This window comes from Xyrauchen texanus, chromosome 9 (genome assembly GCF_025860055.1).
Source record: "Xyrauchen texanus isolate HMW12.3.18 chromosome 9, RBS_HiC_50CHRs, whole genome shotgun sequence".
NCBI classification, from domain to species: Eukaryota; Metazoa; Chordata; class Actinopteri; order Cypriniformes; family Catostomidae; genus Xyrauchen; species Xyrauchen texanus.
This window is the reverse complement of record NC_068284.1, coordinates 15,962,195-15,978,798: the sequence shown is the minus strand read 5'-3', so window position 1 is coordinate 15,978,798 and position 16,604 is coordinate 15,962,195. Positions and strand designations below refer to the sequence as shown.

The following is a 16,604-nucleotide window of genomic DNA, read 5'->3' as shown; positions in this document are numbered from 1 at the left end:
TTGCCTTGTTCTAACACTGAGCTTACAGCTCTCAGAGGCGCGGGAGCGCGCTGAGCAGCTTTGTTGAGTGCCGAGTGCAGGGGTGCGTGTGAGATTACAGGCATGCGCGCTATCTCCGTAATGCTCGCAGCATGAGCTGGAGAAATGTTTGAAACTTTATAGATAGTGTTTACGGGTGGGGGTGCATACATTGTAATAGGCACGCGCACCACTTTCATAAAGCTTCCAGTTCTTAGCGGGGAGTTTCTTGGCTCGCGCGTCGCATCTGTGATGCTCGCGGCATGAGCCAGAGAACTGTTTGAAACTGTATGGGCAGCGCTTATGGGTGGGGGTGCATATACCGTAGTAGGCACGCCGCCATTTTCATAAAGCCGCCGCTACGTGGCGGGGTTTTTGGGCATGCATACAGTGTTTGTGTGTAGGGGTGCATGTATGACAGCAGGCACGCACGCTACCTTTATAGTATTTCCCGCTTTTACTGGGGAAGTGTTTATAACTGTGGGAACAGTGCTTGTGTGTAGTGGTGCATACATGACAATAGGCACACGATCCACATTTATGGGGCGTCCAGCTTGAGCTGGGGAAGTATTCGGCACTGTTTGGACAGTATTGATATGTGGGAATGCGCACTTTAGTGTGGACACGTGACCCCTTAGTGACACAGGCAGTAAATGACTCTTTTTGTGATTTCTGTGTGTTGCCGTTAAAATGGCGTTTGATTGCAGGTGAGCGAGTTCTGTGACTGGCCCATTGACTGCTGTACAGACATTTCCAGCCGCCTGTAAGGGGACTGGGTAATGCCTTGCAGGAACCACTCGTCCAGCCGGCTGCGGGCGGGTTCTTCCGGAGAAGACCAGTCGAGCCCGAGGTCTTCCACCGCTTTGGACAGTATGCGGACGATCTCTGAGTCCATGCTGGTGCCCGTGCTCGTGTCCGCTAATGTCGACGGCGCGGGGTCGAAGGCCGAGCCCGCCCAGTCGTCGGATGCAGCGTCAATGGAAAGGCTGTCATCCTTTTCACCGTCGTCCCCTGAAGCGCCGAACGAGACGAGACCCACCGCTCCGGAGGGGTGCTGGTCTGCCTGCGTGAATTGAACTGGCGGCAGGGATTCCTCGGGTGGTGGTGAAGCACGCGGGGACTGGCCCGGCGTGACGTCACTGAAGTCCGCGTGCTCTGGCGGCCTCCGTGAGCGGGCGCTTTTCTTGCGCGGCTCGAACAGAGGGGATGGCAGCACGGTGGTAGCAGGCTCGCTCACGGCGAAGGCGGCAAAGCGGCAGCAGCTCGGTGAGGCCCAGGGAGTCACATTCGGGCGTCCGCCTCGAGTGAGAGCAGCTTCTGCGTGGTCAGGTCCCAGGCAGCGAGCGCAGAAAATGTGACGGTCCCCGCCAGGAAGAGGGCCTCTGCACGAGGCGCAGGTCGAAGGCATTTGAAACAACGCCTCTAATTTGCTCTTTTACTAAATGACAAAAAAGCGCCGCAGAGGCTAACACTTGCAAAGTAGCTTAGTAAAAGGATATCAAGGTGATGCGCGCCGGATGGCGTAGCAGAAGGCTTTGAAGGCGGCTGAAGGCTCGCCGTCCTCGTAGCAGTCCTGCTGTAGGCTTGTCGACGGCGGGCGAAAAGACTCCAATAATCCGGAGGATCCAGCGAAGAGAAGGTCTTTGCTGAAGGAGATTAAATCTAAAGAACTCTCATGACGGGGCGCCTAATATATAGCCTATAGAAATCTGTTTTATTATAGAATCAATCAGTTTGGCTTATTTGCATCCATCATGAAGACAAGAGTCTAAAACCCCCATGGACTTTATCAATCACTTCTGAGCCACTTTAAAATGAATCTCTCTCTCCATTGGCCAGTTGTCTTCAAAGCCTTTTTTAGGGTTTGGACATGCCAACAGGGGATCTCCTCTGCACTCTAGAGTAGATTTCAAATGGGAGAGAGAGACCACACCAAGTGACCATGTCAGTTACTGAAAATAAGCTTTAAAACTGGACACAATAAAGTACATTGTAAACACTGATTAGCTACTAGTTAAAATATACTTATATAGTATACAAACAATAGAGTAGAAATGTAAACTGAACCTCAAAGTGTCCTGACTGTTTATTCATAAATAGTTCTCTTAGCAAGCATGTGATTGAGACACAATTGGCAATGTTCCTCATAGTACTGGAAAGCTCAAATTTTTGATGATGTCAAATTTTCTGTTGATGTCATTTTAAATCAGATGTATTATATTGCAATAAATGTCAATGTTCAGGATAAATGAATAATCACAGTTATTCCATTCCTGATAAATTCAGACCTTCAGTCACACCTCAGAGGACAATCCACAAATGACCTGTAACATTTATAATTATAACATAACCGGAATAAATGTGCATGTCTAAAAATACTTTGATTACCTCTTTATTATAACAATTAGTAAATGTATTCATAAATAGACTGAAGGGACAGGGGTAAATCGTAAATCCACCGCTTCAGGACCAACAGCCTATTGGGCAGGTGGTTATAATATTTTGGCTCATCTGTGTATAACAATATATTGTCTGTTTACATTTACATATGTCCCTGCTCCTTTGCGGTTTACATTCTTGCAACAATGTTTAGTGCTTTAATGTTAAATTCAAAATATGTTTCCCAAAACTGATAATAGACCTTTCACTGAATGTGATGACGCATTTCCAAAGTTTACCCTGCAAACGTTTACTTCCATATTCAAAGGCTGGAGTGGGAAAAAAAGGTCTATATCTCTTTCCTTACCATGCAGCCCTATGTCGATATCGCAGATAACACCAACTATTTTCCTGAGTGGGCTGATGCTCCTTTGAATCAGGCACTCATAACCTGCAAGGGTATTAAGCTCACTGTGAATGTGACTCTGTCCCACAGCTGCCCCATCTACCCGGGCGTGGGGTATGTACATGTTGGCCTCCCCAATGCCTGTCTGGGTGATCATTTTGACAATGTGGCTACTTGAATCCACAACAACTGGGCTGGGGGAACCCTAGTGCACTGTGCTGCGGGCATGAGTCGCTCACCTGCTCTGATTATGGCCTACCTCATAAAATAAAAAAGAGTGACCCTATGGCAGGCACATAACTGGGTTAAAGAGATTCAACCCTATATTCACCTTAATATAGGTTTCTGGGCCCAACTTCTAGACTATGAGAAGAAACTGTATGGTAAGAATACTGTAAAGGTGGCAGAACCATCCACTGCCAGTGCCCAAAACACCAAAACTGTTCAAGTATAGCATGAAACTGCGTCCTCCATCTCCATGGCTTGGACGGCTTAGAAAACACACATCTTTTGCTCTTTAATAAAAAAGATTATAAAATAAAATAAAGTAGAAATGTTGTATTTGTGTGAGGGCAGTGAACAGTCATATTTATCTACCGTCACATTGGTACAATGAAAGAGAGAGCTATGCAGTGAAGCAAACCATATTCCTCAACAGGTCCGACTGTTTTGTTTATCTACAGTGTTTGATTTTAAAGAGCAATTTTAGCCACATATAGGCCTATTTGGTTTCTAATGTAATTCACTTTCAAGCTTGATTTTTCATTACATTGTTTGTTCGGTTTTATGTGGTTTGCCTGGATATAATAAATGCAATATTAAAACCTAGTATGTTGCATTGTGTAACCAACAGAGGACACTGTTGGAGCATCAAACTCACACCATGTACGCTGTAAAAAGCGGAAACCTGCTATTCTTTCCTTAAAGGGATAGTTCACCTAAAAATGTAAATTTTCTCATCATTTACTCACCCTCATGCTTAAATCTATATCTTCAAAAGCGATATGATAGAAGATTGAATAAATGAAGAACAAAAGAAGAAGAATGTGAACGTGAAAGTGGAGATTGACAGTAAAAAAGGACTTATATATTGAATTGTTTCTCACCCACACTTATCATATTGTTTCTGAAGATATAGATTTAATGACTGGAGTCATATGGATTACTTTGTGTTTCCTTTATGTGCGTTTTGCACCTTCAACGTTCTGGCCACCATTCACTTGCATTGTATGGACCTACAGAGCTGGAATATTCTTCTGAAAATCTTTGTTTGTGTTCGGCAGAAGAAAAAAAGTCATACACATCTGGGATGGCATTAGAGTGAGTAAATGATGAGAGAATTGCCTTTTTTTGGTGAACTGTCATTATAAGGAGCTATTTCTACCTGTTTTGATGAGTTTTGCTGGCGTAACCTATGTATTCAGGTTGATTTAGTGATGATAAATAATAATGTGACTTGAATAAAACCAGATAATTGAGATGTTACCACATGAAGCACATTTTTAGGATAAAATGTTTTCAGTTTATCATCTTTATCATGATAAATATAATGAAACTGTAATGTTTTAAAATACATAAATGTAAAAGAATAATATCTACATCTTGGATTTGACATGGTGCACAAGGTGAGGATTTCACAGAGAGAGAGAGAGAGAGAGAGAGAGAGAGAGAGAATCTCAGATTATCTCTCGTCACCTTTTTAATTCATATTTAATCCTCACTATCTCCATTTAGTAATGTTTGTTTAGTGCTTTTGGCAATGTTTTGTTGGCGCTGAGTGAGTAGAGAGAAGTTTTAGACATGCTTCTTTTGAGAGGGTGAGGGAATGTGCTGACAGCTGAGAGAGACAGCTAGCAGAGGTGAGTGTTGAAATGTCTTGGAAAAAAGACACAAATTTATCCAGAAAAATAAATATAATTTATTTTTGGCTTAAAGCCTGCCATCTTGTGCAATTAACAGAAAACAAGCTGGCAAACTATGTATAGGGATAAAGTGAACTATGTTGTATGTGACTGTATATTGGATAAAGTGAAGTATGTTTGTGTGTGCCAGCCCCTCTCTCTCTCTCTCTCTCTCGTGTGTGTGTGTGTGTGTGTGTGTGTGTGTGTTTAATGAGAGACTGCTTTCAGTAAGCCCATCATGGGATAAATAACCATGTCATTATCATGCACTCATTTATCTCTCTGCACATTTTTTTGACAGCAAACCATCCTTGTAAGGTAATGCAGCTTGGCCACAAATTTTATGTTAGATGTTTTCCTGGAAAGTATAGCAGAGCATTCATTTAGATGGTTTTTATGTGAGTGAGTGTGTAAGAAAAAAAGAGACAGGGGAGGCAGGGCACAGTGCCAAACACCAGGCGCCACTCTTCCAGCATGATGACCTCATCCTATCCACTACTAGAACATATCGTCTACATTCTACATTATTTCTGAGACTTTCTGAGTCTTTGGATCTTTGTCTGTTTACACTTAAATTCATCAGCATTACCATTAACCAACATTAAAATTTAGTGTTAGTAATTGTGTAAATTTGTGTTTACGTTTGCATTATATCCTTCCAAACTACTGCACTTTAAATAAGACTTTATTCTCATGCATTACTAGAAATGCTGTGGAAACGAGTCCTCCATAAACTACGGCTGTTTTAATGATGGTAGATGCTTTAGAATTTAACATGTAAATAACACAAGGTCTCAGAAGACATACCAAAAAGGTGTCTGTTTTCTAAAACTATTCAGTTATGAATTGTAATTAACCCATCCATCCATCCATCGTCAACCGCTTATCCTGTGTACAGGGTCGCAGGGGGCTGGAGCCTATCCCAGCTAACATTGGGCGAAAGGCGGGGGACACCCTGGACAGGTCACCAGTCCATCGCAGGGCCACACATAGACAGACATACACTCACACTCACACTCACACTCACCTCCACATCCACATCCACACCTAGGGCAATTTTTTGGAGACACCAATTAACCTAACTTGCATGTCTTTTGGATGGTGGGAGGAAGCCGGAGTACCCGGAGAGAACCCACGCAGACACGGGGAGAACATGCGACAGTGCTAACCGCTGCACCACCGTGCCGCCCTACTGTAATTAACCCATAAATTCATATTTTAAATTCCATTTAACAGTGGCCTATGAATAAATCACATAACAATGTTTCATATTGCATGAGCTGTGCGTCAAGCCAAAGCTTTAAATACACATTTAAACACTTTTCTGAGGCGCCATTTATGTAAATCACTAAACTTCACAAAAATTAATTCCCAGAGCATGTTTCAACAGTTATAGAAGTATTTTATTACAAACATAAACAAATATCAGCCATTGTTTCAAAAGCAAATACAAATAAATACAACTTCAACCCTGTGAGAATGGAATATACAGTATAAACATACCACATGGCAAAATTACATACATCTTTATGAACAGCATTTAGGTGTTGCCATTATTTTGGAAAGAAATAGCAGTGCTATCCTGCTGCCCTGGCAACAACATTAAGATAATTACTGAAGCTGATAGATTCTCATTTAGGTGCTTGAAAAGAGTCCTCCTTTTATGCAATTATTATTCAACTATGTCCTCAATTCCCTTACCTACATAAAGACGTGTACTTTGTTGGGTGCAGTGAAACTGGATTATTGGTAGTCATTGGTTTCTGTTTGTATCCTCATACTCCAATAAGGATGCCAGAAAACAGACTGTCTTGGAGAATTGTGAGGGCGGAGCCTGTTCCATTGTCGATAAGAATAGACACATACTCTCCAGCCTGTGAAATACAAACCAAATTGAGGAAGTTTTTGTTTGTTTGTTTGCAAGAGAGAGTAAGAGAGAGATGAGAGAGAGAGAGCAAACTAGTATTTGAAATGTCTCTGTCCTTGCATAGCGCAAGATTTACAACAGGGAGTGACAATATTGTCAAGGGCCCTGAAGCATAACAGGCCCCTGCAATGACAGATCAAATAAAAAAAAGGGCCCATATATAAAGGGTTTCACTGAAAAAAAAAGAAAATAGAAAAATAAAAATATGAAATACAATATAAAACTATTAAATGAAATATAAAATACTGTATATAATATAATATATATATAAAAATATCAAATTCCCTGTCTTCGGTCGGTTAGGATCACTACTTTATTTTAAGAATGTGAAATATCAGTAGATAGAATTATTTATTTCAGGTTTTATTTCTTTCATCACATTCCCAGTGGGTCAGAAGTTTACATACACTTTGTTAGCATTTGGTCAGTCCAATACCATGACTTTGTTGTCCTCATCTTTGGAGGTATGCTTGGGGTCACTCTCCATTTGGATAACCCATTTACGACTGAGCTTTAACTTCCTGGCTGATGACTTGAGATGTTGCTTCAATATATCCACACAATTTTCGTTCCTCATGATGTCATCTGTTTTGTGAAGTGCACCAGTCCCTCCTGCAGCAAAGCACCCCCACAACATGATGCTGCCACCCCCGTGCTTCACGGTGTTCTTCGGCTTGCAAGCCTCACCCTTTTTCCTCCAAACATAATGATGGTCATTATGGCCAAACAGTTCAAAAATTTTTTTTCATTAGACCAAAGTTCTTTGTCCCCATGTGCACTTGCCTTTTTTTTATGCCGGTTTGAGCCGCGGCCCGTTCCTTTTAAGTCTAGGCCTTCAAAACACAGTTTCACAATGAATAAGATGAAGATCATACATTATGTGGCAGTCAACTAATAATACCAATTTAAATTTTAAAAACACGTCCACGCACATAAGCCATAATACCAAGAAAATGCTCTTTAATAATAGTTGCAATTTAAATGTTTCTTGCAATAAATTTTGTTCCGTCAGGGTACATGGTTAATTTTCAAAACTCGATCCAACACTGAATGCTCCAGCAGCCTAATTTACACTTAGAAAACTCTTGATGTTGCTATAACAGTGCAAAAAGCACTTATCAATTTGCTTACCAAGTCCTCCTTTCCTGTTTAATTAATCATGTAGAACATCTCAGGTTTCTAAATCCATTAGGATCTCTTTCTCAATGGTGATGAGGAAGCAACTCGCGCTCTTCGTTTTCAAATTACGTACATCATTTAAAGCATGATTGCATCACTCAAGGCCAGCTAGAAGGCCTGGGCTGGTACATATCCTAAAGACCACATCCACCAACAACAAATAAATCAATCTGATTGGCTGATGAATCTGACAATCTGACTTTAGATGCCTATTAACTGCACAATAGAGGGATTCTGTGGAAATTCTGAAGGCCTGACGGGGTGGAGCACAAACTCATGCTCTACTTCGCTTCGGGCATGCGATTTGTAAACCAGTTGGCACACTTTGCTTGTAAGCATTGACGAATAAATACATACAAGGTCATTGAGAATGAAAGGAAGAAGAAATATGAGAGAAGGCTTTGCCTGGCCCTGAGAAATCACCACTGGCAGTTTTGGAGCAGTGGCTTCTTTCGTGCTGAGCAGCCTTTCAGGTTATGTTGATATAGGACTTGTTTTACTGTAGATATTGATACATGTCTACATGTTTCCTCCAGCATCTTCACAAGGTCATTTGCTGTTGTTCTGGGATTGATTTCAAACTACGTTCATTTCTAGGAGACAGAATGCGTCTCCTTCCTGAGCGGTATAATGGCTACGTGGTCCCATGGTGTTTATACTTGCATACTATTGTTTGTACAGATGAACATGGCATTGCTCCCAAGGATGAACCAGACATGTGGAGGTCCACAATTTTCTTTCTGAGGTCTTGGCTGATTTCTTTTGATTTTCCCATGATGTCAAGCAAAGAGGCACTGAGTTTGAAGGTAGGCCTTAAAATACATCCTATCAGAAGTTAACTGTCTAAAGGCTTGACATAATTTTCTGGAATTTTCCAAGCTGCATAAAGGCACAGATAACTTAGTGTATATAAACTTCTGACCCAATATAATTGTGATATAGTCAATTACAAGTGAAACAATCTGTCTGTAAACAATTGTTGGAAAAATGACTTTTGTCATGCACAAAGTAGATGTCCTAAACAACTTGCCAAAACTATAGTTTGCTAATATTAAATCTGTGGAGTGGTTAAAAATTTGTTTTAATGACTTCAACCTAAGTGTATGTAAACTTCTGACTTCAACTGTGTGTGTGTGTTAATATTAAAAAATATTATATTTATATATATATATTTCTATATATATATATATATATATATATATATATATATATATATACTATAAAATATTTGTTTACTTATATTCCACTAAAAAACATCTAAAAACTATTAAACAAGACAAATGTACTTTTTTTGCCACTTTTGTCAAAATATCTTAGGTAATTTTGCTTCTCAAGTAAATGTATCTTGTTTCAGGGTATTTGTACTGTAAAACAAGACAAAAATAATAGAAATGAGATTTTTGCAGCCTCCCCCAGGCTGTAGATTTCTCTCATAAACATTGGTAAAGAGGATTGCAGTTTGTGTTTGTTTATAATCTGTGTGTGTGTGTGTGTGTGTGTGTGTGTGTTGTGTGTGTGTGTGTGTGTGTGTTTGTGTGTGTGTGCTGTGATGTACCCTAAAGCCTATTGGATATTGTTTTAAAAAGGGATGAGCCATTCGACATATCCCTACCCTACTTCCTGTTTCAGTAGAATGTACGGCAGTAGACCAAATAGAACCACATCTGTATATTTAAAATACGTTTTTTTATTTGCTTGTTTTCTGCTTGTCAGTTGGTCGTACCTGTAGGTAAAGAATTCCTGTGAGGAGAATACTGAATACTCCCCCTGTAGCACTTACTCCAGTCATTGTCTCCAGAGACCTGTGTTATTATAAACACATTAATTATGGTTTGGAACTCATATACTTGACTGACTGTGTGGTGTTAGAAAAACAGTTCAGATATTCAGTGCAATTAAGAAGTTACTGGACATGAACATGGACCATTACCACTTACACATTACTCTGACAAAGAGACTCTATACATATGGATGCCTTGACACTGTCCCTCTGCCTGGCCTGAGGTCTCTTCTGAGACTCATTGGATTCTGAGAGAAAACACACAAACACAGATACACAAGTGTTTTCACAAGTTAGAAGGATTGTGGTAGAAAGAGACAGTGTTCTGTACAATGACCCCACCCCTGTTCCACTGAGCTTTATCTGAGGGACAAACTCTCTGAGAAATGACATGATGCAATCAGGAATAAGGCATGCATGTGTTTCAACTTGCAGAATGACACAATAAAACTTATCTTTCAGGGTATTACTAGTTTAAGCCAGGGTTCTTCAACTCCAATCCTGATAGACCACCATCCTGCAGAGTATATTTGCAAACGTGCTCATACACACCTGCCTTTATTTTCAAGTAAGACCTTGATTAGCTTGTTACGGTTAAACTTACTAGGACATATAGGCTCACCAGGAAGGGAGTTTAAAAGCCTTAGTCTAAATTACCAGCTAGTGCATATTTAGTTGCTTCGGTTGGCATTCCAACATACAGATACTGTATGTATATCCATAGTCTCATGACTCATTGAAGCTGAAGTGGTGCTGGAGAGGGTGAGTTCCCTATCCCAGAACACTTGGAGCACAATATTATTGCGGACTGTATGTTATGATTAAAGGAATATTTCCGGGTTTAATACAAGTTAAGCTCTATTAACAGCATTTGTAGCATAATGTTAATTACATACATTTGTTTCGACTTGCAGCACTAAATTCAACATTTTGATATAATTATTACATGAAGTACTTGCACTGAATACGTTAGCTTCGTAGGATAAAGGACCTATAGGGAATTCATGATGCAATGGTAGCGTAGCAAACTTATCAGTAAGCATGCTAATTTAAAACACAAAGAGAAACATTTAATTTGAACATTTCTTGCTTTAGTTATATCATATGATACGTCATAAAGTTTACCCAATATATTGATTTTCCTTATTAAAACAATAAATATTCAAGCAAAGTGGATAGTATTCGATTACGCCATCAAACAAGCCCCCGCCCCATAAGGGGTGGAAACATTGGTAAACAAAGCACTGCGTTTCTCCAGTACAAACAAGATAAAAAAATTTGAAACAGAGACCGTGAAAACCACGAAAGTATATATAAAAATGTTGTAAAATATTTCCTGAATGTGCAATGAGAAGATGAATATGTAGAAACGTATTTGCTGGATTGAATCCTTCCAAATTGTAAGAAAAACTGCTTCTGGTTTTCAAAGAACACATGTGCTGTGATATCCTAAATACTAAATGCACACTGATAGTGCCTACATGAGTCAGGAAAGATATTCAAGTCTCTAAAATCATGTATTATTTAATCTGTGGATAGGCGCTGGACATTAAAAGTTTACCAGTGGTAAAGAACAATCGAGAAGACGGCAACATTATTGCAACCGCAAAGGTCATTTAATAAAAACACATTATAGCACTGCACATAAGTATTAAATAATAAAGCTTTATATATGCAAATGATACTTTGTACAAATAAAGACATAGAAGATGTTATTGTGTCTGGCCTATGTATTTGTTTACCAGAAGTCATTGAGATCAAAATAATGGTCGAATATTTCTATTGAAATATCACTTTTATCTGTTTGTAAAATTCAACATCTGTCGTGGGTTTCCCCTCTATTGTAATGTGCTATAAAATGTTTTATTGTGTATAGACATAGCTCTGCTGTCCGCTGTTAGCTCACTTCATTAACCATTTTCAAACAATATAAGAAGAATGTGGCAGGGTGGAGGGCGGAGCCGGGTCGTGATCCTACACATCCGGTCATGTATTAGGCTAATCAAGCCTCCGAGAGGGATAAAGGTCGACTGCAGAGGATCGTGCGGGAGAGAGAGATCGTTGACGGACATGTCTGTCATGTGTGTGTTTGACTTTTGTTTAAGATGTTAATTAAAATATTAACATTGTCAAGCCGGTTCTCACCTCCTCCTTTCCATTGAATACGATACAAAGTAAAACAGGCTTCTTGTGTAATTATTGCTTTTCTGTTTGTCATTTTACGCAATCATAGCATATCATATTCATAAATCAAGAAGGGTCACTTTATTAAAATTCTATTAGTTCAATTAGACTCACTGATACCTGCTGCATTTACAATGTGTTTAATCCTGACTTTAGAGACGAGACCAGCCAAGTTTTGTATTACCTTGAATGTAACGTTGTTTACTTGAAAATAAATGGCTAAATTAGATGCAGTCAAACATTAATACAGGGATACTTAATAAATAAGGGCCTACACACAAGATACGAAAGCAAGCTTGCATGCTAATGCTAACTGTCGCGAGTCCTGACTGCTTTATGTAAACATGGCAAAGAATGCTAGTTTTGTAGGTTCAATGTTCAATTTATCATCATTCAGCATGTATACAGGCAGTTACGCAGCTCCCTATTTGCATATTACACAGTCTGCACAGGGCATCAACTCCCACAACCTTACCCAACCCCCTAGGGTCTGTTAGGGTTAGGTGCCTGATGACCTTGTGTGCTCCCCACACCAGAAACTCCACCTGGCTGCCCTTACTCGAACGATATACATTATTCAAGTCCCGATAGCAGTAGCGAAACACAGAAGATCGCCTCACGCTCATACTTTTGCACCATCCCCCAATCCATCCGACGATTGTGAACGTCAGCGTAGGGCATCAATTTGTAGTAATTGCTGTTTTTCAAATCAAATCAAAATCAAATCACTTTATTGTCACACTACCATGTACACAAGTGCAACAGTAGGTGAAATTCTTGTGTGCAGTTCCGAGCAACATAGCAGTCATGACAGTGACGAGACATATACCAATTACAATAAACAACATACTTACACAACACAATTTACAAATCAAATGTACACATACTTACACAACACAATAATTATATACAATGTACAGTAAACAATACACACAATATAGAATACACAATATACAATAAGTGGGAGTTTATGAAAATATATAAGTAGTTGAATTGAGGAGAATATGTTGACAGTCCAGTGTGAGATTATAGATTAATAAAGTGCAGTGCTAATTATTGATCCTGATAGATCAAGTGTTCAACAGTCTGACTGCTTGGGGGAAGAAGCTGTCATGTAGTCGGCTGGTGCGGGTCCTGATGCTGCGATACCGCCTGCCTGATGGTAGCAATGAGAGCAGCCCATGACTCGGGTGGCTGGAGTCTCTGATGATCCTCCGGGCTTTTTTCACACACCGCCTTGTGTATATGTCCTGGAGGGAGGGAAGCTCACCTCCGATGATGTTTCTGGCAGTTCGCACCACCCTTTGCAGGGCTTTGCAGTTGTGGGCGGTGCTATTGCCGTACCAGGCGGTGATGCAGCCAGTTAGGATGCTCTCTACAGTACTGGTGTAGAACCGTGTGAGGATGTGGTGGTTCATTCCAAACTTCCTCAGCTGTCTCAGGAAGAAGAGGCGTTGGTGAGCCTTCTTCACAACGGCCTCAGTGTGGACGGACCATGTGAGTTCCTCAGTAATGTGGACACCGAGGAACTTGAAACTGCTGACTCTCTCCACCGGTGCTCCATTAATGGTGATGGGGCTGTGTACTCTGTCTTTTCTCCTGAAGTCCACTACAAGCTCCTTGGTTTTACTGACGTTGAGGGAGAGGTTGTGCTCCTGACACCAGCGTGTCAGAGTGTGCACCTCCTCTCTGTAGGCCGTTTCATCATTGTCAGTGATCAGACCTACCACCGTCATATCATCAGCAAACTTAATGATGGTATTGGAGCTATGTGTTGCCACACAGTCATGTGTGTATAGTGAATACAGGAGTGGGCTGAGAACACAGCCCTGCGGGGCTCCAGTGTTGAGGGTCAGTGATGAGATGTTGCTGCCCATTCTAACCACCTGACGTCTGCCTGACAGGAAATCCAGGATCCAGCTGCACAGCGAGCTGTTTAAGCCCAGAGCCCGGAGTTTCACATCAAGCTTGGAGGGCACTATGGTGTTGAATGCTGAGCTGTAGTCTACAAACGGCATTCTCACATATGTGTTCCTTTTTTTCCAGGTGGGAGAGAGCAATGTGTAGTGTAGATGCAATGGCATCATCAGTGGAGCGGTTGTTACGGTAGGCAAACTGCAATGGGTCCAAAGAGCTGGGCAGAACAGAGCAGATGTAATCTCTGATTAACCTTTCAAAGCATTTGCTGATGATGGGGGTCAGAGCAACAGGACGCCAGTCATTTAAGCAAGTGATTGTGGCTTGCTTCGGTACAGGCACAATGGTTGATGTTTTGAAGCATGTGGGGACTACAGACAGGGAGAGGGACAGATTGAAAATGTCCGTAAAAACACCAGCCAGTTGATTCGCGCACGCTCTGATGACACGGCCCGGAATGCCGTCTGGACCCGCGGCTTTACGGATGTTCACCCGTCGGAAGGATCGGTTACATCCGCAACAGAGACGGAGAGTGAACCAACCTCTGTAGCGTCAGCAGCGAGTGCTCTCTCCGCGAGGGCGGTGTTATTGTCCTCAAAACGAGCATAAAATGTATTAAGTTCGTCCGGGAGAGATGTAGCGATGTTCATGGCGGAGTCTTTATTCCGTTTGTAGTCCGTGATGGTGTTAATTCCCTGCCACATACTTCTCGAGTCAGTGGTGTTGAACTGACCTTCAAGCTTGTGCCTGTACTGATGTTTGGCTGCACTGATGGTGTTACGGAGGGCATAACTGGCTTGTTTACGCTCCTCCGCGTTAGAAGAATTAAAAGTGGAGGTCCGCGCATTGAGTGCCGCACGAACATCGGCGTTAACCCATGGTTTCTGGTTGGGGTATATCCGTATTGTTTTGGTCAGAACAACGTCCTCTACGCACTTCCTGATGAAACAAGTTACGCTATCAGCGTAAGCCTCGATGTCGTCATCAGAGGCGGACCGGAACATCTCCCAGTCCGCGTGATCAAAACAGTCTTGTAGCGCAGAGTCTGATTGGTCTGACCAGCACTGGATCGTTCTGAGGGTGGGTGCGTCCCGTTTCAGTTTGTGCCTGTACGCGGGCAGAAGCAGAATGGAACTGTGGTCCAATTTGCCAAATGGGGGGCGGGGGAGGGATTTGTAGCCATCCCGGAAAGGAGAGTAACAATGGTCTAAGACCCGGTCCCCTCGTGTGTTGAACTTTATGTGTTGGTGGTATTTTGGAGCGATTGTTTTGAAGTTGGCTTTGTTAAAGTCCCCGGTAACAATGAACGCAGCCTCAGGGTGCGTGGTTTCCTGCTCACTTATACGCCCATACAGTTCCCTGAGTGCCCGGTCTGTGTCGGCTTGTGGGGGGATGTACACAGCTGTGATGATGACCGCTGTGAATTCCCTCGGTAGCCAGAATGGTCGACACATAAGCATGAGATATTCCAGGTCAGGAGAGCAGAAAGACTTTATGAAATGTACATTCCTCTGATCACACCATGATTTGTTGATCATAAAACATACACCACCACCTCTGCTTTTACCAGAGAGGTCTTTCGCTCTGTCCGCTCGGTCCACGGAAAAGCCCGTGATTTCGATGGCCGAGTCTGGAATCTCCGCAGCCAGCCAGGTTTCTGTAAGGCAGATAACACAGCAATCTCTCGTCTCTCGTTGGAAGGAGATCCACGCTCTCAACTCGCAGAGCTTGTTGTCCAGAGACTGAACATTTGCCAGTAGTATACTGGGTAGCGGGGGTCGATTTACACGACGTCTTACTCTGATGAGAACGCCGGCTCGTTTTCCTCTTTTCCTTCTGCGTTTCCGCGGCCGAGCAGCCCAGACAAAGGGCTCCGCCGGCGTGTTTGTAAACAGCGGGTCGGCATTAAGGAATTTGAAGTCCGGTTTTCGATGTGTAATTGTAGAACCAATGTCCAAAAGCGTTTGTCTGTCGTAAACAATAAGGCAGACAACATCTAAGACAAAAAAACAAAGAACTGTAAACAAAACAAACAATAAACCGCAGTGTTGTATCGGAGCTCGCAACGCAGCAGCCATACTCGGCGTCATCTTGAGACACTCTCCCTACCACATGGTTACTGCTAGATTGTTGTGATGTACATTTCCCAAAGGCCTGTCCTCTTCCATATGTAACTTCCCAGTTCCATTCTCATTTCAAAGAGTAGGTCTTGTAAGGTTGTCTTGTTATATTTATCTATAACCTGCAAATACTCCTCGCCTCCAATGGAATTAAATCCAATTCCAATAATTATGTCTAGCTTCCAAAATGTCTTTTCTCACTACCATATTGTAAAATGTCATGACATCATTGGAGTACAGTTACAATTTAAATCATTGGTAATTAGAATAAAGTTACTTTCAAAAGTATTTTGATTACTGAAGAGATTACTTTGTATTTTATTGTCATTTGTTTATTTTAATATTTAGTCCTTTCTGATGGAAAACATTTATACATATAAATGATGTGATCCAAAGTGCATTTGAACATCAGTGAAACACTTTCTTATGATGTGTTACATGTAGTCAGTTTGAAGGAAGTTTGGAGCAGAAGAAATAGAAATAAACCTTGTGTAAATTGTTAGCTTTACGCTAAGCTAAAATGCTATTTCTAGTCATTTTACATGTATGTGTTACCAGACACGATCATATTTTTTATCAAGAAAATGATAAAAAATATGGATCATAATTTCTAATTTTCTAGTAAGATCTTTGATATTAGCGCAAAAATCATATTCTTGATAATAATTTTTTTATTGTTTTCCAATAAAAATATCTAAAAGTCCTTTAAACAAGATCAATTAGTTTGATCTTGTTTTAGAAACAGCACTGAATAAGATATTTATGTTTTTTAGAGAATGTATTTTTAACATGT

The 16,604-nt window shown here is 41.2% G+C and overlaps 1 protein-coding gene and 1 pseudogene across 1 annotated transcript in view; one reads left to right on the top strand and one right to left on the bottom strand.

Moving 5' to 3' along the window:
* The first annotated feature begins 2,775 nt into the window (after positions 1–2,775).
* LOC127649680 (dual specificity protein phosphatase 14-like) lies at positions 2,776–3,324 on the top strand (annotated as a pseudogene).
* A 2,761-nt stretch (positions 3,325–6,085) lies between these two features.
* Positions 6,086–16,604, bottom strand: part of si:ch1073-184j22.1 (erythroferrone) — a 15,621-nt gene continuing 5,102 nt past the window's right edge. Inside the window, exons 6-8 of the mRNA XM_052134660.1 lie at positions 9,748–9,838; positions 9,534–9,612; positions 6,086–6,578 (exon numbers count right to left, since the gene is read on the bottom strand). Coding sequence (XP_051990620.1) covers positions 6,480–6,578; positions 9,534–9,612; positions 9,748–9,838 — 269 coding nt within the window. The 3' untranslated portion in view covers positions 6,086–6,479. The remainder of the gene's footprint in view (positions 6,579–9,533; positions 9,613–9,747; positions 9,839–16,604) is intronic.